The sequence below is a fragment of the Euprymna scolopes genome, chromosome 4, assembly GCF_053919585.1.
Source record: "Euprymna scolopes isolate OS-2025 chromosome 4, ASM5391958v1, whole genome shotgun sequence".
NCBI classification, from domain to species: Eukaryota; Metazoa; Mollusca; class Cephalopoda; order Sepiida; family Sepiolidae; genus Euprymna; species Euprymna scolopes.
The window spans coordinates 180726269-180749044 of NC_136485.1; the positions used below are offsets into that span (position 1 = coordinate 180726269).

The 22776-nt window shown below is 34.4% G+C and overlaps 1 protein-coding gene across 1 annotated transcript in view; it reads right to left on the bottom strand.

Moving 5' to 3' along the window:
* LOC145272771 (echinoderm microtubule-associated protein-like 2) overlaps positions 1-22776 on the bottom strand; it is a 224363-nt gene that overhangs the window by 22898 nt on the left and 178689 nt on the right. Inside the window, exons 17-18 of the mRNA XM_080127047.1 lie at positions 6719-6816; positions 2349-2436 (exon numbers count right to left, since the gene is read on the bottom strand). Of these exons, the coding sequence (XP_079983173.1) occupies positions 2349-2436; positions 6719-6816 (186 nt within the window). The remainder of the gene's footprint in view (positions 1-2348; positions 2437-6718; positions 6817-22776) is intronic.

The window sequence follows — 22776 nt, forward strand, 5'->3', positions numbered from 1 at the left end:
AGATTTCCTGGCAAAGGTACCACAATTACAGAAGCCTATTATGTTCACTTTTAAGGAAATAAAGAGAAGCTATCAAAATCAAGAGACGGGACAAGATCAGCAAAGATATCCTCATTTTGCAACATTCGGTCAGTCACCAGATCAGAAGCACAGGTGTGTGGACATGAAATCCTCCGACATCACCACTACTCTCCTGACTTTGCTCCCTCTAGCCTTCATCTATTCCCAGATAGAAACCCGTTTTTGAAAAGAAACCGTTTCCCAGATGATGCAGCCTTGACTTCCAAAGTCACACAATAGTTGGAAAACCAACCTGGAGTGTTCTACAAAATCTCCAGAATTATATTAAAGGATATGAGAAATGTGTGACTGGCGATTCCTTTGCAGAGAAAGACTAATAACTACGCCAATTTTCGTTGCTTTATTGCCATCAGAACTGGACCAGGGGCATTATTTATTGAACACTCCGCGTATCTATAATATATTTGTGAGCCTTTCTGTTTGTTTGTTCGGAGATTCAATTGAAAAAGAATTTTTATATAAAGATAAAACACAACATTTCACGAGTAGAATTTTCTGATGAATCGAATGGTTTTATTACAATTTTTTTTATAATGATACCATCGAGTTAGTCCTGGCCACCCATAAACATCACTTAAATTATTAGTTGAATTTAATTTTTATAAATATATACTTAAAAACTTAATAGGATTCCTCAGAACTAAATTTTTAAAAAGGAAACATTAGGTTAAGAAAAAGCATTATATCACAAAGTTATATCTCCTCCCATAATTTTTAAAAATAGTCAATTTGAAGAGTTAAAATTAAAAATTAACAACAACAACAACAACAACAACAACGAAACAATGAACAAAAATCAATCAAACAAAATTAACAAAAACCAAAATTAATAAAAAATATCAAAATTAACAAAATTCAAGATTAACAACAAAATTTAACAAAAATTAAAACAACACACAAAACAAAATTTTCAACTCAACAAAAACAATAACAAAGAAACAATCAACATTAACAAAAAAACAAAAGTAACAAAACATCAAAATTAACAAGAAAAAAATTAAAAAATACAAAATTAATAGAAAAACAAAATTGACAAATAGAAACAAAACAAAAATAACAAAATTTACTTAAATCTTTACTTAACGAAAAAGTAAGCAGATTCCTTTAATTTTTATCTTTTTCAACCCTAGAATTTCATTCATTTAATTTACAAACGGATTGTACTTTACTAGATTACCCCGAACACTGTTTTATAACAACCTGAACATGTGATTTGCCCACTATTGAAACCAGTCTACGATGTGACTTGAGTATTATAATTGTTTTTACTTTGGATCCTGTCTTCAAGAAGAACTCGAATGTTACGAGCGAATAAACCCGAATATTACATTTTCTGAAATTTTTATCACCAAGATAATTAAAATAATAGAGCAATATATTTTAAAACTTGCTTTTGGTTAAATTTATTTTTCTGAAACAGCAAAGAGCTATACAATATTTTGCTTGTTTCTTTCTTAGTTAATCCGTACGTTACTCGTTGAAAAAGGCCAAATATAATTTTTAAGGCTAAACTGTTTCGAAAAATAAAAAAGGCTAAATTCGTGAAATTTGGCTTTAACAAGGCTAATCTGGCAACCCTTGTCAAGAATATGAGAGTCACCTCCCTTTGATGTAGCCTCGTTTTCGAATATCATTATAATGATAATAATACACGATCATTGTTCTAATAGTGTGAGAAAGGAACTCAAAGTAATTTCGACGTGCGGTGGCTCTTCACTAAAGAAAGAAGTCACCAAAACATTCGAAAGAAACAGAGCAAAACACATAGTCTATCAAGAGGTGTTGGACTGAAGGAATAAATTAAAAATTGTCTCTTACAGTGTGATTTTATTATTTGTATTGAACTATGTAACACAATATTACTTTCTGGAAATTTATTAGAACTTATTAATTTCTCACATTTTCTATATTTAAAATACGATGTACACTATTTTCATAAAAATGTTAATAAACTCATATCTGCTGTGTTATTGGGTCTTCTGTAAAAGAAAATAAGTTTTTGTGCTATCCAGAAAAATAGCTTTATCAAAACATATTTGTTGATTAAAAATAATTCTCATTCCGTAGAGTTTTCACAGGTTCTGTGAGTAATTATTATTATAGCTTTTTTTTCTCGGCGAAAAAAGGTTGAGTGTACATTCCTTAGAATGTCATATGCATATTTTAGTCATGAAAGTTTCACAGTTTTTGTTACATATAAACACACATATTGATGCAAGTCTGGTATAAATACAACACTTATAATTAACTAAATGAAAAGTACTCACAATATTGCAGTTCGTGGTCAGTGGATTCAGTTTGTATGTAACGGCTATCTGCTGACCAGTCAATATGGCTGACAGCCAGATTAAGAGTCTGCAATTAAATTACAATTAGGGGTTATAACTTTGTCAGCAAGGATTATAAGTTTGTGAAAGAAATTATATATATTTTTTCAACGAAGTTCTTACACAGAGAGAGAGAGAGAGAGAGAGAGAGAGAGAGAGAGAGAGAGAGAGAGAGAGAGAGAGAGAGAGAGAGAACAACGACCGAGGCATGAAAATGACCATAACCAAAATGAAGTAAATATGTGAATAATATAATTAACAATATTACCAGAGTATGAGCCATTTTTTAAATGGCCTTTTCCCTGTTGACTGAGGAACGGCTGATGTCTTGTGCAGTTCTATGAATTCTCCCTTGTGAATTGTAAACCATTTTTTGTTTCAGAAGAAAAGAAAAAAATCCTCTCCCAAATAAAATGGCAGTCGTAAACCAGAGAAGCTTTGAATTGTAAAAGCAAAGATGAAGACAAAGAATAGGTTTTCGTTGGGTAGTCGATCTGTACAAGTGTTGGATTGTAAAAGTCATCATACGGACAACAAATTCCTTCTAATGTTGGACACAAAAAATCATGCGGGAATACTGAAAGATTCAATATTTTTATGGAGCGATCTAATTGGTTGCTAGCAGAACGTGGCTCGATTTGATTGGTCAGTTCCTATCGTCAGTGTCTATAAATTTCCAACTTTCTGTAATCATACCCTTCATCATATCAAAAATATTGCAATAAGGTCGTTGCCTGCCATATTTGGGGTAGAATAAGTTTATTGTTTACTATCTGAACCCCCCCCCCCCCATCGAGGAATACCGATGGAGCTGCCCAGGCAATATTTAATAGGCCAATATTCCTCCTTCAGGGGCACTGACTTGACTCTCCCCTACCTTCCAAACTTGTGTCACATCTTCCTATGGCAGGAAGGAAGTAAATTACATATCTATACCTGATTTGACCACCGTTTCAATCATAAATGTCCCGCAGTCTTTGTTTTATTGCAGCTCAATGGTTTGTGAGAACACTGTTTTTATATCGATGTTGTTATCTCAATGCAGTTAAAATCAGGACAGTGCTTAGAGAGGCAGGTGTCAGAGTTATTGACAATTGTTGTATCCAGGTGTGTTTAATATTGAAAAGTGATAAAATAAAAGCTGTTGGAAATATATGACTGAAACCTGGTAGACAAGTCAGACAGAGACGGAGGTTTATTTGTACTAAATATGGTTACACTTCAAAAGAGGTGGAGAATAAAGAATAAACTATGGCTGACTTGTCAAAGATAATGTCAGTCAAAGGAATTTCCAGATTATTCCTGAACTGAAGAGAACTATGATAATTGAAATCCAGACAGGGTCAAGGGTGGAATGCACCATTTATAGCCAATTGTGCATGTTTTATCCAGATGTACTTGTAAAAAAAAAATTGTTCGTTCTTGGCGATTAACTCGTTTTATCACAAATGTAAACTATTTAATTAATTTTATTATTAACTAGCTGATCCGTGTACGGACGTTGTCCAGGAAAGGAGATTAACTGAATAAATTCCATGGATAATCTTGAACGATCCACCACGAACACAGACCCCATAATGTTAAAAGCAGATACACAGAATTTTCCAGTGTATGTAGGAAAAATCTATCATATAATATTTTCGTAGTTCCTATTTTCTTGTGTTACTTCTCCATTTGTAGGGTAAAGTGAGGCATAATAGACCAGTGGAGGATAATGGGTTAACTCAAATATTCTTATTTTTTTTTCGAACACCAAATTCTTCCTGTGCTCTACTTTATTGGCTTACCAGATTCGAAAATACTCCTGATGACGGCTGATTTGAAAACATCAGCAAAAATTACGAATATAAATTATTGCGATAGAAATAAGAAATTAATAGGAAATAAATACATTATACATCCGAAGTGATCATCGTTCGTGATGAAACAGATAATGCCTCGTTTCTATTTCTAGCGTGAGTTCATTGAACGTTTTAATGAATATAATTTATAACTAACTATTACATCTATACTAAAGTAAATTAAGTCAAGTACTAACATTGAATATCGAATGTAGCAGCAAATCGTGAGAACATATATCAGCAAGAATAGTAAGAAATAAGCCATATACAATCCAATATGACTATGCAATTCTTGCAGCTACATACCTAGAAAACAGAGCAATTAAACTTGACATAGTGATATGGGACTAGAAAGCCAATAAAGCAACCTTAGTAGAAGTTAGTGTTCCCAATGGTGCTAAGTTAAACAGAGCTGAGAGGGAAAAGATAACGAAATACCAAGGTTTTATGTACAACATGTAGAACAATTGGATATCTTAGAAAGATCTCAAACCAGGCTCATGAAAAAGAACTTAACAACTATCAGGAAAATATACCCGGTAAACCAAGTGCAAGAGATATACAAAATTTTAATTTAGACGGTTAGGATCTTAAAAATATGTCTCGATTAGGATGTATGAGATATCTAGAGCAAAATGAATGAAAATTAAAAAAGAACATTTAGTGTACATTGTTATTAATTTTGTTTGACCTTTTTCATACTTTTAATATCTCTTATGATTGTTTAGCTCAATAATTAATTGTTACCATCGGAATACAATTGTTGCATGATCTTTAATTTTTTCCTCAGTTTTATATGATCCAGGGGAAAAGTTGAGTGAAATTGAAAGCATTTTCTCATTTGAAAACTATCAGTCCTAACTTCATTAAAAGAAAAGAACATTAACAATCCGCTAATACCAAATCTATTAAACAAACTCGATTTTCTTCATACTCAAAAACAAATCATCCTATGCTGGATCCCAAGCCATATTGGCATCCTAGGGAATACAAAAGCTGACCTAGCTGCTAAAGAGTCGCTAATCTTGGAAATCTCCAACATAAAAATCCCCTACACTGACTTTAAACCAACCATAAACCTGTATATCAAAACAAAATGGCAACAACAATGGAACACTTATACAAAAAACAAGCTGCAAGAAATCAAACCTACACTTGGAGAATGGAATCCCAAATCTAAACTAAACCGGAGAGAAGAAGTGATCATTACAAGATTAAGAACAGGGCATACAAATATGACCCATTCATTCCTATTAAAAGGAGAAAATCCACCTGAATGCTTACCTTGCCAAGGAAACTACACCGTTAAACATTTTTTAATTAATTGCATTGACCTAGCTCCCCTACGCCAAAAACACTACAGAATTAACAACATTAAAGATCTCTTTGAAAAAATAAATGAAAAAACAATTCTAAATTACTTGAAAGAGGTAAACCTCTCCTCCAAAGTATAAATCTACCAAAAAAAAAAAAAATTCAACCCAAATCTCTTACAGACCTTCCTCCAATCTTACCTTGACATACTGGAAAATAAAGAACACCTACCTTACTAAGACATCCAAAGAAAAAAAAAATGAACTTATTTGGCCTTAAATGACCATGCAGCTGTTGATAGGCCAATAAACTGAACAAACAAACAAATATTCATTGAAAACAAAACAAAGCAAAACAACTTCTTATGAAGATAACGCATTGTGAAATAAATCCGATTAAAATATATATTATTTCGGAAGGCCAAACGGAGATAGAAAGAGAAAAGAAAAGGTAAAGAAAGTAAAAAGAATAAAAAAAGAAGGAAAAGAAAAGAACATAAAGAAGAAGAAACACAAAATAAAGAAACATACGAAATCTGCGTATGTATTATTATAGAATCAATCCCCTGTTGAATATTATATATCACGCCAGTGGACTAATTCGCATAATAAATAAATACATAAATAAATAAATAAAATAATAAAGATAATGTCGTTCATCAAATTTCGTCTATTATTATTTGGAGATTCTTCATAAGTACAGAAACGTATCTGTAATTTGATTGGCCCATCCTTTCTTCTTATTTGCAGTCTCTCTTTTACACACGACACTAGACATCTTCTGTATTTTCGATAATCATCTTTTGTTCTTGTTAGCGCCTTACATCAAATGGTTCACCCCTTGTTTAAAGCGATTTCAATTAAAAACTTATTCACATGTAACATCATTTATAGAAATAGTGAACTTCACCGTTTAATAACAGATAGTACACTGGATTTATTGGAGAAGCCATTTTGAAAAATAATTGATGCTCAAACTATCAAACACTGTCATCTTTTCAATCGTGGAGAATAGCATGTAGACGCAAATTCTATATTAAAAAAATGCAAAAAATATTTTGTTGATTTAGTTTGGGTTATTATTGAACATCTTGAGAAAACATAATGGGAGTCTCTGTTGAATATGATACGAAATTATTTTCTAATCAATACTTACATCAAGGGTTCCAAGTTTCCGATAAAATTGTCCATCGTAAAGAACTTTAAAAACAGTAATTTTGCCATCTTGGCTGCCAGCTGCTAAATAAGATTCATCTGAAAAGAAAAATCGCAAGGAAAAAGAATATTATACATACATACATACATACATACATACATACATACATACATACATACATACATACACACACACACGCGCTTGAGTGCATGCGCGCGCACATACACATAATATTTTCGCAAAAATCAAGACAACAAAATATAAAATGAGAACATCGGATTGTGTATTTTCTTATATGTTACAATTGTTTCATAACCATTTGGACAATTTTAAATATTATATCATTAAAAAATATTCCAAAATAGCTACTCTTCAGACGGAAAATACACTAGTAATACACATATGAATGCATTCATAATCTCTATCTAGATCAAGCAGTTGGACCTACCTCTCCACCACTCTTATATTTACTTTTTTTGTTATTTTTCAATAGCCTTCGAATTTAGTAATAACCCCATTTTCGTATTTCTACTTTTTAAATGATATTTCAACGAATTACCTATTTTAATATTAATGTAATCTTGTATATTATTTATTTTAATAATTGTTTTTTCCCCAATTTATTTATTTAATTGATTTATTTAACAAATACTAATGTACACCTTCAAATTCTAGTTTAAATTTAGATGTTCCACTATTTCAATCTTCTATAGTTTCATATAATCTTCGTTTACATATTATGATTTACTAATTTTGATTAACATGTTATTTTTTTAAGAAGGAACTGTAATTAAATGGTTAATTTAAATAGTGTTAATTAAAAGTTATTTTCATCCCATACTAGTTACGTCAATAATTAAAATTTTGAATTTATCTTTTCAATTCTTATCATTATCTAAGTATTTTATTTAATTTTTTTATCTTCCTCTCCATAAAATATATATAACAAATATTCATTCGTCTTGGGTCACTGTCTTGAAACGTCTTTGCTACAACAAGTTCCAGCTCTCTCAAGGATGATTGGAAAATCTCCCAGGCAGCGGCCAAAAGATAGAGGCGGCCGACAGCAGACAGGTATGTCGTCATGTTATGCGTATTATATGTTCTCACACACACACACACACACACACACACACACACACACACACACACACACACACACACACACACACATTTGCGATCTCTAGACGAGTTACGGGCCGTTAATTAAGATATATATTTATTACATGAGGACAATAGTCCGTTAAACACAGTTAGATAACACACACACATATTACAACATGGTTGCCGTGCGATTTTCTGCAGTCTTTAAAAAAAACTGGTTACCACCAGAAAAAAGAAGACAAAACAAACAAACAATGAAAAAATATAGACACAACGAAAAAATAGGGGCTGCATTTTGAACTAGACACAAATAAAAGAAAATAGACAACACCCCCCCCCACACACACATATACGAAAGAGCTAAGAAAGAAATAAGATGTGAAATAAAAAAGATGTGAAATAAGAATCATGTGAATACAATGAAAAAAAAGAGAAAGAAAAATACAGAATCAAAAATGAAAATATACGCGTGTCATCGAAAACCCCCCAAAACGTTTAAATGTTGACAAAATGGTGTGTTGCCTGAAAGAGAGAGAAAAAAGTTTTTTTAATGTCTGTTTAAAAGTAAGAAAAACGGGTTTATAATTGTTTTTTTTTTTAATGATTAGTGATTTTTTGTTGTGTTATAAGAATAATGTTTAATTTTGTCGTTTGTGAATTGTGTATTAAACATGTACGTTCAATTAAAAAAAAAACGAAATAAAGAAAAAAGAGAAAGAGAGTGAGAAGTCACCGTACTAGAGCTAATGAAGAGAGAGAGAGAGAGAGAGAGAGAGAGAGAGAGAGAGAGGGTTTCGCAGTCAACAATCGGCTGCATACATGTATGTGTATGAGGCGCGAACCGTTTTTGGTATAGCAGTGGCGCTTGGTAAAATTGTAATTACACGGTTCCTGATAATTTTTTTGAAATGTTTTATTGTGTTTTTTATCGCCACTTTTTAAAAAGAAATTGTGAATTCTCGTTGCTAATAATTTTAAAATATTTTATTGTGTTTTTTGATGGTGTTTTTTTTTCACAGAAATTGTGAATTCTCATTGCTGAAACTTTTGTAAATGTTTTATTGCGTTTGTTGATGATTTTCTTTTGGAGAATTAATAATAAAAAAGAGGGTTAAAAAAAAAAAGGAAATGAATTGTAACGAATTGGTTTGGGCGGTTTGATGTCGCCCGGAAAAATATTTTTTGCTTCGTTCAAATTGAGTTATATGGTCGCATTTTTCTGACCCCCCCCAAAACCCAATCGTTTTTCAGATTTGAATCGGACTGTGCAGTAATGCTGGTGTGCTTTTTTGTTAACAGAGACATCATGTCACATTAAATCTTTTTGACGTGAAAATTTTGTTTTCCTGTTTAAACAGAACTGCTGATTTTTAACTTTTTTCATGTCAAAAGGACCGTAAATGAAACGCAACTTTGAAATAATTGTATTTTAAATGTTTTGGTGAAGAGAATCGTTTCTTAGGTGAACCACGATATGTGATTTTTGCACCATTTTGTACACTTTTTTGTTTTGTATTGTGTTGCACACTAGAGCGAATCGAATGGATCTTGGCTCGTGGGCATACTTAAATTAATAAGTAATTATTAAAAAGAAAAGAAATAAGACGAAATATTTAAGCGATTATTGAAAAGGAAATAGACGAAAAAAATAAAAAAGACAGACTACCGGGTTCTGAGAAAAAAGGTCAGCGAGTTTATCTTAAATTTAGGAAGAATCAGATTTCAGTCGGGGTTTATTCGAGTTTTCTAGAAGGTCACAATTTTTTGATTTTCGTAGGATTTTTATCCGAATTCGTGTACACTCGGCGGAGGGCATAGAAAAATAATCTCGTATTATTATAAATAAAATCCATTATCCCCTAAAGACCACGTGCTTATACAAAGCGTGTTATAGCTGTGACGGGATGATTATCGATATCTTTGCATGACCTTAAGATGCGAGATGGCTGCAAGCTTTCGGTCTGCAGATATTTGTAAAGGCTCATTCTTCGGAATCAAGGGTACCCAACGTTATGCATGGACAACCACGATGACGCGGGGCTATTGTGTTGCGACAAAGGTATGACGATGGCGTATAAATGGGGCCGACACGAGTGACGTTTTAACCAATTAAGATGCTCCTATAGGGGGAGTGGTAGTACCAAGATACCTGGTTAGGGCCTTTAGAGTTGTATAAAAGGGGAGTTCCCTGATTTTTGTTGCCTTGACACCCCAGCAGGAGATGGAATTGTCACATGATACCTCGCCGCTAGTTAATGATCCGCTAGGCACCGTGAAGATGATGCAAATTGTAAGGTTAGTTAAGGTGTGGATTTGCCTCCTTTATGTGACTCTGGTCAGATGGCCGTGTCCCTCCACCCGCATCTGGTGAGGTCCTAGTGGATCTGTCTGTTAAATGGTATCTTCAAAAATTAGTGTGCTGATCACCAGATAGGCTGCAGAAGGTGTTTTTCTGTTTGTTCCTCAGAATTAGTGTGATTGAATGTCGATAATGACAAAGGGAGTAAGGCCTGGGATGTTGAAGTTTTGTGGTGCGATCTGCGTGAAGAAGAGCTTGTTTGTAAAGCCAGAGATGATGATTCGTACGTGTTGATGAGGCAAAAGGGCCTCGATTTGTGTTTTTTTTAGCTGATTGCCAAGGATTTTATGGACCACGAGCAGTGTCGACTAGAGCCGAGCTGCATCTGGAATTGAATTTTGGTTTTACTAAGAGGCCATGAGGTCATAGGTGACTGCGTTGTAGTTTTGGTATGGTGCATGGATTAGTGCCACATGACATAAATTCTGGATTTTGTTTTTGTTATTGCTTGCCATAAGCCACAAAGAAAACAGAACAACGAAATAGAATTTAAACAATGTATTACTGGAACAACAACAATAACGTAAAAAGGTTACAGCTGAAAAGAGTTGTAAACGTCACCGAGCAGGCGAGGGTCGCTCTGGTGTTTAATCCACACCTGGGATCAAAATGTCTATGGTTTATATAATGGATAGAACAGTCAATTTGGAGGGTGATTCCCCCTAACCCCCCCTCCAAGCTGATTGTGAAAATCAGTATTTCTTCCTTTTGGGGCAGACCACCAAGGGGTCTGTGCGCTTCCTCTTTCTGCCGGAGCGTTTCGGTTCTGACATCCCTTTTGAAGGGTCTATGTCAAAACAGTCATACACAGTTTCAATCGCCTCACTGCCGTCCTGCGGTAGTTCTTCTTGATCCTTGTAGAAGCGTTTCCTGATTTGGTTCAGGTGCCTCTTATGTTGGAACTTTGGGCCCTGAATGATGTATGTAAAATCGCCGATTCTTTGTAAGATCGTGCCCTGTTCCCCAAAAGAAACGTTATTTTTAAAATGTCTAAAATACACGTTATCTCCGCTGTTAAACAGTTTCGTTGGCATTGTAGAGGTTCTGCTGTGGACTATTGGTTTGGGTAGAAGTTTATCAAATACGGATTTTATTTTCCGTCCAAACATGATTTCTGCTGGGGATCCCGCATCTGGTTTGTCAGGATTTCTCGTGATTCTGTAAACCTGCAGAAATTGCTGAAGGGCTTTTTCTGTCGGTGCACCGGACACCTTTTTAATGCCCTTTTAAGCGTATCGACGAAGCGTTCGGCCTGGCCATTGCTTCTGGCGTGGTACTGGGGTGTAGTAATATGCTTGACTTGATACGTCTCGCAGAATTCTCTGAATTCTGTCGAGGTGAACTGTGCAGCGTTGTCGCTAACCAGACAGTCTACAACCCCAAACCGAGCAAACAATTCCGATAAACACTTTGTCGTTGTTGCTGTGGTCGGTTTTGTGCATCTTAGTACCTCTGGCCATTTAGAGTAAGAGTCAACTACTATCAGGTAGTAAAAATTCTCCACAGGTCCCGCATAATCGATGTGGATCCTCGACCATGGTTGTTCAGCCTTAGGCCAAGGTTTATATGTTATCAGTGGTGCTTTTGCAGCCAAAGCACAGTCTTTGCATCTGTTCACCATGTCGATAATATCTTGGTCCATAGCTGGCCAATAAACAAAACTTCTCATTAGGCTTTTCATTCTGTTTATTCTTGGATGCCCCATGTGAAAATCCCTGAGAATTCTTTTTTGAAGGGTTTGGGGGATGACAACCCTTTCACCGTATAACAGTATTTCGTCGCAACTAGAAGAAAAAATGTCTGAACTGGTGCTAATTTCTGCTTCGTGGTTTGAATGAAATTGTCATTTAGGGATTCTTACTTAATTTCCTGAAGTGTGACTGGCAGTTCGCGGATAATATTGTTTATCATGGTTTTTACATCACTATTAATACGTAGTGCCGCGATTACTGAATCTTCAAGAGGTTCCATATTGGCAGGAATCAGTCTCGATTGACCATCTGCATGGGCTAGTTGTTTTGAGGGGAGAAATTGAATTGTAAAATTATAGTTCAGCAGAATAGTTCCCCACCTTAATAGTCGGTTCGCAGTGAATGTTGGAAGTCCTTTCTTGATCCAAAAATGGATATCAACGGCTTATGGTCGGTTTGTAGAAAAATGTCTTCCGTACAAGAACTGGTGGAATTTTGAAACTGCAAATATAATTCCTAGGGCCTCTTTCTCGATCTGAGAATAATTCTTTTCCGCTGGCAAGAGAGTCCGTGATGCGAAAGCAATAGACTGTTTCGAGCCATCCAGCATTCAATGTATTGATATAGCATATTGACTAGCGTTGCTAGCTACTATTATGTTCAACTTCGGGTTGAAATACGCTAGGAATAGTTTTGAAGTCCGGATTCTTTTTATTTCTTGGAGTGATGTCTGGCAATCTTCTGTCCACTCCCAAGCCTTATCCTTTTTCAGCAATTCATTAAGTCGTGCGCGCAATTTGTGCATATTTAGGATGAACCCTTGGTAATAATTTGCCAAACCTAAAAACTCTGCAATTGAGTTATGTTTACTTGTGCCGGCATTTCTTTAATAGCGGTCGCCCTATCTGGGTCTGGGCGTCTGCCATCTTTATCGATTATTTGACTCAGGTATTTAATTGTTTGTAAAAAAAAATCGCATTTATCTGTTTTGATCTTAAATCCATAATCTTCCATTCGACTGAATACTTGTCTGATATGTTTTTCATGTTCCTCCCTGCTTTTGCTCGCTATGATAATGTCATCAAGATATGCGATTGCGGTGTCCAAGCCGGACAGCATAGCATCCATTGCTTGCTGGAATATTGCGGGTGCCACCTTGATACCAAACGCGAATCTTTCGTATCTGTACAAACCCCGATGAGTGTTAATACAGAGGAGGTTAGCGCTTTTGTTGTTTACCGGAATCTGTAGATTTTACATGATAAGGGCTGCCCCCTTTTCATGTAAGTAAAAAAATAGGGAATTAGTTAAATGCAAATATGATAGTCAAGGATTCGAACTTGCGAAGCTAGACTTGGAATTGAGAATTCCAATCATAAGTTAAAATAAACACAGAATGTTATTATAAATGGAATGTCCAGTAAATTGTTGATTCTGTTAAAATATTTAAATTACAAATATGTTATGTAATGGGGGGTATTAAGATGACGTATGTATTATTGTTTGGTGTTGACTGTTCGTATTAGGAAGAGTCTTGTGTGCTCATGTGTGTGATCATGTTGTGAGATGCTAGATATTATATATATTCATTGTGAGTGTTCATATTGTCTTAGGATGTTCATGTTTGTAAGAGATAGCATATTGGAGACATAAACAGGGTATATATAAAGAGAGAGACAGTTCTGTATATATATAATAGACAGTGTACATGTTACTACAGGAGCACCAAGCCTGCAATTCAACTAGAAGAGATTTTTGAATATCTTGATAGATAGACTGCGAGATAGTGCGTTTGACATTTATGTTTGACAGTTGTACATATAATATAAACACGTTACCTTTCTCGTTGTAATGATGAACACAGAAAGACGGCAGTTATAAAAAACATGATGATCATTTATTCTTTCGACCGGTTGGAAATGATTCTGCATTTCAGGGATTCAAAGTTGTTACATGGTTATTTCTAAATCCTCTCACTTCCAGAAGGAGTCTTGACTCTAACGGAGAATCGGTCTGAACCTCTCTGCTCCTCTAATCTGACTGGTCTGATATCTTCTAACTAACTTCGAACTCTTTCCTATATTGAGAAATTACATGTATGTCTGGTCAACGTGGCCATAACTCACGTGCTATCAACATGCGCGATTTGCATGTTTTTGAAATTATTTCTGACAACCAGGAAATTTCCCATTCTCTTTGTTGTTTTACAAAGGAATAAATCTACTTGTCTAATTCTGTAACCCATATTTTATTATGCATTCTTTCTAAGAATGTGAATAGTTTCCAGCCAAATTTGTATTTATTAAATATTTTAACAGAATCAACAATTATTATGGGCATCATAAAAAAAAACAATTTTCAAAAGAATTTCTTTCTTTCGGCTTATCACATATGAAAACTCTCAAAATACCCGTTTTCGTAATTTATCTTGTCTCCTCTCTAAAATTCTTACTGATTTCTAAGCCAACCATTTGTCTAAATTATTGTTTCATATTTTACTTATTTTCCTATTATTTGTTTATTTTGATCTTAATGTATATTTAATTAAAACTTTGAATTCCTGATGTGAAGTACAATAACACATACATTTAAGACAATTTACAATATTTGTTCAACGTAACATTTTCAAAACAAAATACATCATCAATACATTTAAAGTATGATTTTCACAATTGTAACTTTTTCATTGAAAAAAAAAAAAATTTTTCGTAACAAACAACAACAAAAGTCTTCAAAAGAAAATAACTGGAACATACAGAGAAAAAAAAACAGTTATTTTTTTTTAAGTATCTATATAGAGTCAATATTTAAAATTGTCCCTTTTTTCAAAAACAAAACAATTAAAACACACAAAAAGTCGAAAAGTTCAACTGAACACAAAATTGATTTTCATTTAAGCGTATTTCATTCTACTTTATAATAACACAAGATTTTAAAAGTACCTTCGAATTTGACACAAAATTGTTACAATTGATTGGCAGCTTGAACTTTAAACAAAATCTTCTTTGACCCGCATTTACAATAACATTACTGACACACATTTATTTTGTTGTGTGTATGTGTGCATATATTTTTTAAAACAAACACTTTTATCACTAAATATATTTACAATAACATTACTGACACAAATTTATTTTGTTGTGTGTATGTGTACATATATTTTTTAAAACAAACAATTTTTATCAATAAATATCATATATTTTCATGTTTCACGAAAACACACATTTCTCTTTGTGTGTGATTTTTAGACTTTTATTCTGTTATATTTTTTTTCTTTGCGGCATATCGGCCTTTTTTTCTAATTTTCTTGTATACTTTTGTTCCATTGTGTGTATGTGTGTGTTCATTTTTTCTTCTTTATTGTTTTTTTTAATACTGCGTATATGTGAGTGCTTCTCTTTTTTTCCTTCTTAATTATTGTTTTATTTCTTTTGCATTTTTTTCCTTTGTTTTTTTTCTTTTTTCTTTTTCGCGCTGTGTGATCGTCTAGTTGTAATGAACCCTTACGTTGCGTACCCGTGGTAAAGCCAAATTGGATTTTTTTAAAATTTATTCCTGTTGAATAAAAGAGGTCCGGCATCCAAATTACATATATGTTATCTAATGCTTGGTATTAAGATGACGTATATTCTGTATTGTTGTTCTTCATGTTGTCTTAGGATGTTCATGTGTTGCGTGTTCATATGTCTTAAGATGTTCATGTTTGTTGAGATAACATATTGGAGACATAAACAGGGTATATATAAAGAGAGAGACAGTTCTGTATATATATATATATATATATATATATATATATATATATATATATATATATAATAGATAGTGTACATGTTACTACAAGAGCACAAAGCCTGTAATTCAACTGGAAGAGATTTTTGAATATCTTGATAGATAGACTGAGAGTGCGTTTGACATTAACGTTTTGACAGTTGTACATTTTTATAAACACAAAGTTCATATTAATACAATTTCACTTTACCTTTATTTTGGTAGAATGACACAACACAAGACAGCAGTTATAAAAAACACATGATGATACGTTTATTTCTTCTTCGACCGGTCGGACATGATTTTGTATTTCAGGGATTCAAAGTTGTTACATGGTTATCTCTAAAACCCTCTCGCTTCCAAAGGGTACCTTGTCTCTAACAGAGAATCGGTTTGATCTCCCTGCTTCTCTGATCTGACTCCCTTCTCTGGCTTCTTCTTTCTGATTGATTCTGATTCTAACTTATCTAACTAAATTCATAACTCATGACGTCATTGTATGACCGAGCATGTGTATATGAGACCCATGGCTTGAATCCTTCTCTAACCTAATTTTACGTAACTCACTTTACAATAACATTTTCCATTCTCTTTGTTTCATAAAGGAATTTAACCTATTTTTTAATTCTGTGACACAAATTTCTATTATGTTTTCTTTTTAAGAATGTAAATAGTTTCCAGCCAAATTTGTATTTATTAAATATTTTAACAGAATCAACAATTTACTGGGCATTCCATTTATAATAACATTCTTTGTTTATTTTAACTTATGATTGGAATTCTCAATTCCAAGTCTAGCTTCGCAAGTTCGAATCCTTGACTATCCTATTTCATATTTGCATTTAACTAATTCCCTATTTTTTACTTACATGAAAAGGGGACAGCCCTTATCATGTAACATAGTTAAGCATCGCTTAGGTCGATCTTAGAAAAAACTTGCCGCCATTTAATTTCGTGAACACTTCTTCTGGACTAGGTAATGGATAGTGAAAATCTTATAAGGACCCGTTGAGTCCGGTCGCGAAGTCGGCCCAAACGCGAATTTCCCCGGATCTTTTCTTTACGTAAACTGCCGGAGCTGCCCACTCACTATATTCAATTTTATCCAGTATACCGATGCTTTCTAATCTGTCTAGTTCCTGATTTATTTTGTTCAGGGAAGCGAACGGGACATTACGTTTCTTTTCAAACATCGGTTCAACTTAAAATCTGCGGCCATTTTTGTACATTTTCCCAGGAGTAAATACGTTTGTGAATTCTTTTTTAAAACAAGTTATAAGTTTCTCCGTTTCTGTTGGGCGGGTATCTATTTTCTTGCAGAATGTGGATATAGGAAGATCCCAGAGACGAAACTCCTCCATGCTGTCAGAACCGAACAGGTTCTCACTATCTTTTAGCACATACAATCTTAGTTTTTTTTTGTTTTCCCCGCTCTGGTGTTTAATCCACACCTGGGATCAAAAGGTCTATGGTTTATATAATGGATAGAACAGTCCATTTGGAGGCTGATTCTCCCACAACAGTTTTACAGTAGATTATGGTATGACAGTTTTCTTTGCCTGTGGGGTGAGTATATTTGGTTCCTACAAATTAAACAGGAGAAGTAAAAAAATATACGTCTTTGCCATACATTTTGATAAAAAAAGAAGGGAAGCGATGCTAGATAACGACAGGCAACGCCAGATAGAAAGCATTTATTCAGTTATCTGATTATCTATCTGTCTATCTATCGATATATCTCATTATCTATCTGCCTAGTCGAGTAAATAACAGAGATTGAATTGTGGGAAACAATAAGTTGAGCGAGCATGCAGGTACAGAAAGAGTCAAAGGATCATGCCGTGACATCTATCAAAATTAGTTGACCAGTAAGTTGCACCGGAAAGTATGCGAATGAGGACTAGACGTGACGTATGAGGTGTTCCAGTTTGAATAAGCAAAGTTAAGTTGAATGAGTTGGACCCGAGACATCAAACAAACAAGATGGGTTAAGAGGGTCTCCCCATAATTAAAGGTGAATAGAGAAACAACAAGCCAATATTCACTTCAATTCTGCTGTGACGAGATGCTTGAGGAGTAAAAAAAATATATAGAACAAGCACTCATTTGTTTTGGGTCCCTGTCTTGAAACGTCTTTGTTACAACAAGTTCCAGCTCTCACAAGAGCAATTGACGAAGCAGTGACCAAAAGACAGAGGCAAACAATAGTGGACTGGTATGTTGTTATGCTATTTATATTATGTGTTCTGACACACATGAACCCACAACCACTAGACGATTCACAGGCCGTTAATTAAAATAGACATTTAGAACACGAGGACAATAGTAGGTTAAACACACAGATAACGCACACATTTGTCAACACTTATCGCGATTTGGTTCATTCTCTGGTCAAATTTTAAATGATGCAACACGGTTTTAGTATATGTTCTTAAAAACATTCAGTTCCCCGTAGGTATATCTTTTTACTATTATCCTCCTTATCTTCACATTTATATACAATTTCAGAAATGAATGCCCTCCAATGGACATTCTTTAGGTATTATACAGTTACATTTTCTTTCCAAATTTAGTTCACCTGATTCAATCCTATTTTTATTCACTATTTTGTTTATTTTACAATAGAAATAGGTGGATGATTGTAAAAATATATACCTAGAACATCAACTTAACTTTAATATGAGAAATAGAAGGAATTTTAATTTTAATAATCGTTATAAGTAATAAAATAAGACCCGAGTAATTTCAATAACGCAAGAATAAATAAAAAAAACTAACATTATGTAACTGCAAGATATGGAGACAAACAGATTAGGATAGATTTAAACAAATTTAATTAAAATATAAAGCTGAAGAAAACCATGTGAGAAATTGAACTGAGACTGTCATAAAGATAATGTTAGAAATATAAACTTCAAATTAAACAAAAGTGATTAATTAATACAAAAGTAACAAATTAGAGTTATACCCCTTAGAACGTAAAGATATTACGACTGATGATAGAGAGGAAGATAAAAAATTTAAATAAAATACTAAGATAATGATAAGAATTGAAAAGATAAATTCAAAATTTAAATTATTGACATAACCAGTATGGAATGAAGATAAATTTTAATTAATACTATGTCAATTAACCATTTAATAACAGTTCCTTCTTAAAAATAACATGTTAAGCAAAAATAATTAATAGATCGTAATATGTAAACAAAGATCATACGAAACTATGTTAGATTGAGGAAGAAATAGTGGAACATCTAAATTTAAACTAGAATTTGAAAATGTAGATTTGTGAAATAAGGAATTAGTATTTGTGAAAAAAAGAAAACTTTAACAGAAAAACTGAATCCCTAATAACTGCGACACAAGATAACGTGACTAGAACCGAAAAGCACTTTAATCAGAAGACGAGGAAATTAATGACAATGCACAATGAATTACACTCGAATAATGACATTGACTGATTCTGTGTAAAAAGAATAGAAGAATGAAGGGGACTGACCAACGTAAAAGACCGTGTATAAGACACACACACACACACACACACACACACACACACACACACACACACACACACACACACACACACACACACAAACAAACAAACTTGGAAAAGTATATAAATCAGAACACAAAACGAGAAACACCGTCAAGAAAAACAATACAGGAAACGACGAAATTATAAACAAAAAGACAAGAAAAATGGGAAGAGAACGAGCTACATGGACGATTTATCAAAATAACAAAACAAGAGATTTATGGAAACACCTAGATGTGGCTAAGAAACTGATACATGAATGAACAAACAGAACACTTACTGACAGCTGCATAGAACAACACGATTAGAACCAACCAGATTAAAGCTAGAATAGATAAAATCAAAAACCGTAAATGTAGACTCTGTGGACGAATAGATGAAGCAATAAATAACACTAAATTGAATGCAACGAACTAGCCCAAAAGGAATATAAGGAAAAGTATGACTGGATGGGCAAGGCAGTGCACTGAGAGTTCTGCATCTCAAGCATGTAGACAAATGGTTCAAATACAAACCGGAAACAATACAGGAAAACGAAAACCACAACATTCTTTGGCGCATTGAGATATAAACACATCCAAGCAAGCAGAGCAGACATCATAATAATTAATAAGCAAAGAAAAAATTACGAAATTGTAAATTTTACCGTCCCAGAAGATCATAGAGTAAAGACTAACGAGACAGTAAAACGAAACAAACATGCGGAACTTGCCAGAGAACTGAAAGGAATATGGAACACAAAGAAAATCAATATAATACCAATACTTGTAGGGGCACTACAAACAGTCCCAAGAGCTTGACAAAAAGACTAGGAGGAATCGGAATCGAGGGTAAAACTGAGACTATACTATGGACGGTAAAACAGCTGAAGTATTAAAGAAAACCCCAAGTGTGGAAACTAATCCACATGAGCGACAAACGCTAATCAGACTGCAACAGAAGTGAAATAAAAAGATGCAGCTCAGAAAACTGAAACTGCAAAATTGTAAATTGATCTCCACTCAAAAAAATTATAGAGTCAATATCGACTAGCACCACACCAAATAGTTGAAGAGTTAAGAAGGATGGAAAGACAGAGGGAGGAAAAGCACTAAGCAGACCTCCGCTGAATGGGTGCGACAAGAACTGGACCATGGAGAGGCTCACTACCACCCAAATCCCAGTGATGATGTCATTGCCAGCAAGAAGTTAATGGCAAGCGATTGTTGTGATAATGCAGATTCGTTTGCAAAGGTTATCAAAAAAGGTGGAGAGTACTGAGAACATGTTGTTGTCAGTGAGCAATCAGTGATGATAACTTGTATGATAATTCTTAATGAGTAATAATTGATACTGACAAACTCTATGTGAAAAGGAAAGATGGAGGAAGAGGGCTGGTCTGTCAATAACAAAAAAAAAAAAAAAAAAAAAAAAGAATGAGAAAAATACATAATGCAGATACCGAAACAATAATTAACACAGCAAGAGACACTGCAGAAACAAACAAGAAAGAAAAAGAAGAGACGAGAAATAAGACGAAGAAACAAAAGGGGAAGAGAAACAGCTACACGGACGATTGATAAGAGTGACAAAAGATGAGACTAACGAAACCACATGAACGTGGATACAATAATGAAATGTAAACAGAGAAACTGAATCCCTAATAACAGCCACACAGGATAATGCAAGTAAAATCAATCACATGAAAGCAAGGATCAACAGGACATAAGAAAACAGCAAATGCAGACTCTGTGGACAAAGAGATGAAACAATAAACCACATAATAATCGAATGCAGCAAACTAGCCTAAAAAGAACATAAAATAGACACGATCAAGTGGGAAAGGCAGTACATTGGAAATTATGCAGACAATTGCATCTTGAACGCCCAGACAAATGGTACAAGCACAAACCGACAGCGGTACTTGAAAATGAAAGTCACAAAATTCTATGGGATATAGATATACAAACAGATAAATCTAAACAAGAAGACTGGATGGATACTAGTTAACAAGAAGGAAAAGTCCTGCCAGATTGTAGATTTTGCCGTTCCAGCAGACCACAGTGAAGATCAGGGAGCAGATACACGGAACTAACCAAAGAGATCAAAGGGATCGGGAAGATGAAGAAAGTCAAAATAACATCACTAATAGTAGGAGCGCTAGGAAAAATAGCGAAAAACTTTGAAAAAAGAATGGGAGAGATTGGAATATGAGGAATGGCTGAAAAGATTCAACGAATAACAATAATGAAAACGGCTAAAATGTTAAGGAAAACTCTTGTATGTGGATACTTACACACATGAGCTACAGGCACAAACTGGACATAAAGAAACTGCTACAGATGTAAAACACAAAGGAACATTTGAATTATGAAAACTGAAATGATAAAATTGTAATTACCCCCCCCCCCTGCGCCCTGCTCCCATGCGCCCCTGAACTCCTGCCTTCCACCGCGCCTCCCTTTTTTATATATGTGTGTATGTGTGTATGTATATCACCATATGGTCATGTCATGTCATATGCTACTGGTATCATGTAACCCAGTACCAGCTGCCTCATGGTCGGGTCACCGGCGACTAAACTGGTTTCCCCACCAGACTTGTTTGGTGAGGAGGGCGGCTAGTCTCCCTGAAGGATTAAAAAATAGACCTTTCAAAGGGCGAATGAACCCTTTTTCGGGGTCAACGGCCAACTAGCACCGTGTATATTTGTGTGTATGTATACGTGTATATTTGTGTGTATGTATATATGTGTTGGGGTGGAGAGGGCTCCCGTAAGCCGTAGTGAAGGCAACCTTTCTAGGAGAAGCAAATCTCTGATTTTAAAAAACATAAAGCGGGAGACCAGTACCCGCATTAAGCTGGTCTGCAGTTTGATTTGTTGCTGGCTATCTTGCTCTTGCTTGTTGCTGGATCTCAACATTTTGAACCGAGAGAGAGACTTAGCTGTCGTACAAAGCTAAGACTCTGTAACATCATCTGTGTATAGATACTCCCTCAGGCATTTGGGCTTATGGACTATAAGTGTCTGAGGGAGTGGCACTCGTCTGGCAAGATGTTGCAATCATCATATCACCATAAACTGGTACCACACCAAGTAAGTGAGGAGGGTCAAGGAGGATGGAAAGACCGAAGAGAGAAAGCACTAGCCAGACCTCAGCTGGATGAGTGCAAAGCAGACTGGGATCATTGGGAGGCTTATTGCCACCCAAATTCCAGTGAAGACAATGGTCGCTGCCAATGAGAAATCAATGGTAAGTGGCTGTAGCGATAACGCAAATTCATCTGCAAAGATTATCCAAAGTAGTGGAGAGTACTGGAAATCTGAGGGGACTTGTTGTCACTCAGACTCCAGAGAACACCTGAAGTTGTTCTTAAAGAGAAAATTTTGATGATGGCTTGTGTGACTTCTCCTAGTGAGCAAATAATAATAATAATAATAATAATAATAATAATAATAATAATAATAATAAGAAGAAGAAGAAGAAGAAGAAGAAGAAGCAAGACTAACGAAAGACCTGCCTACAAATCATTCTCAAACTTAAGATTTAATATTTCCATTTCTCTGACTCATTCGCGTAGATAATGCAGATATTAATTCTAAAAGCAATCATTTCAATCA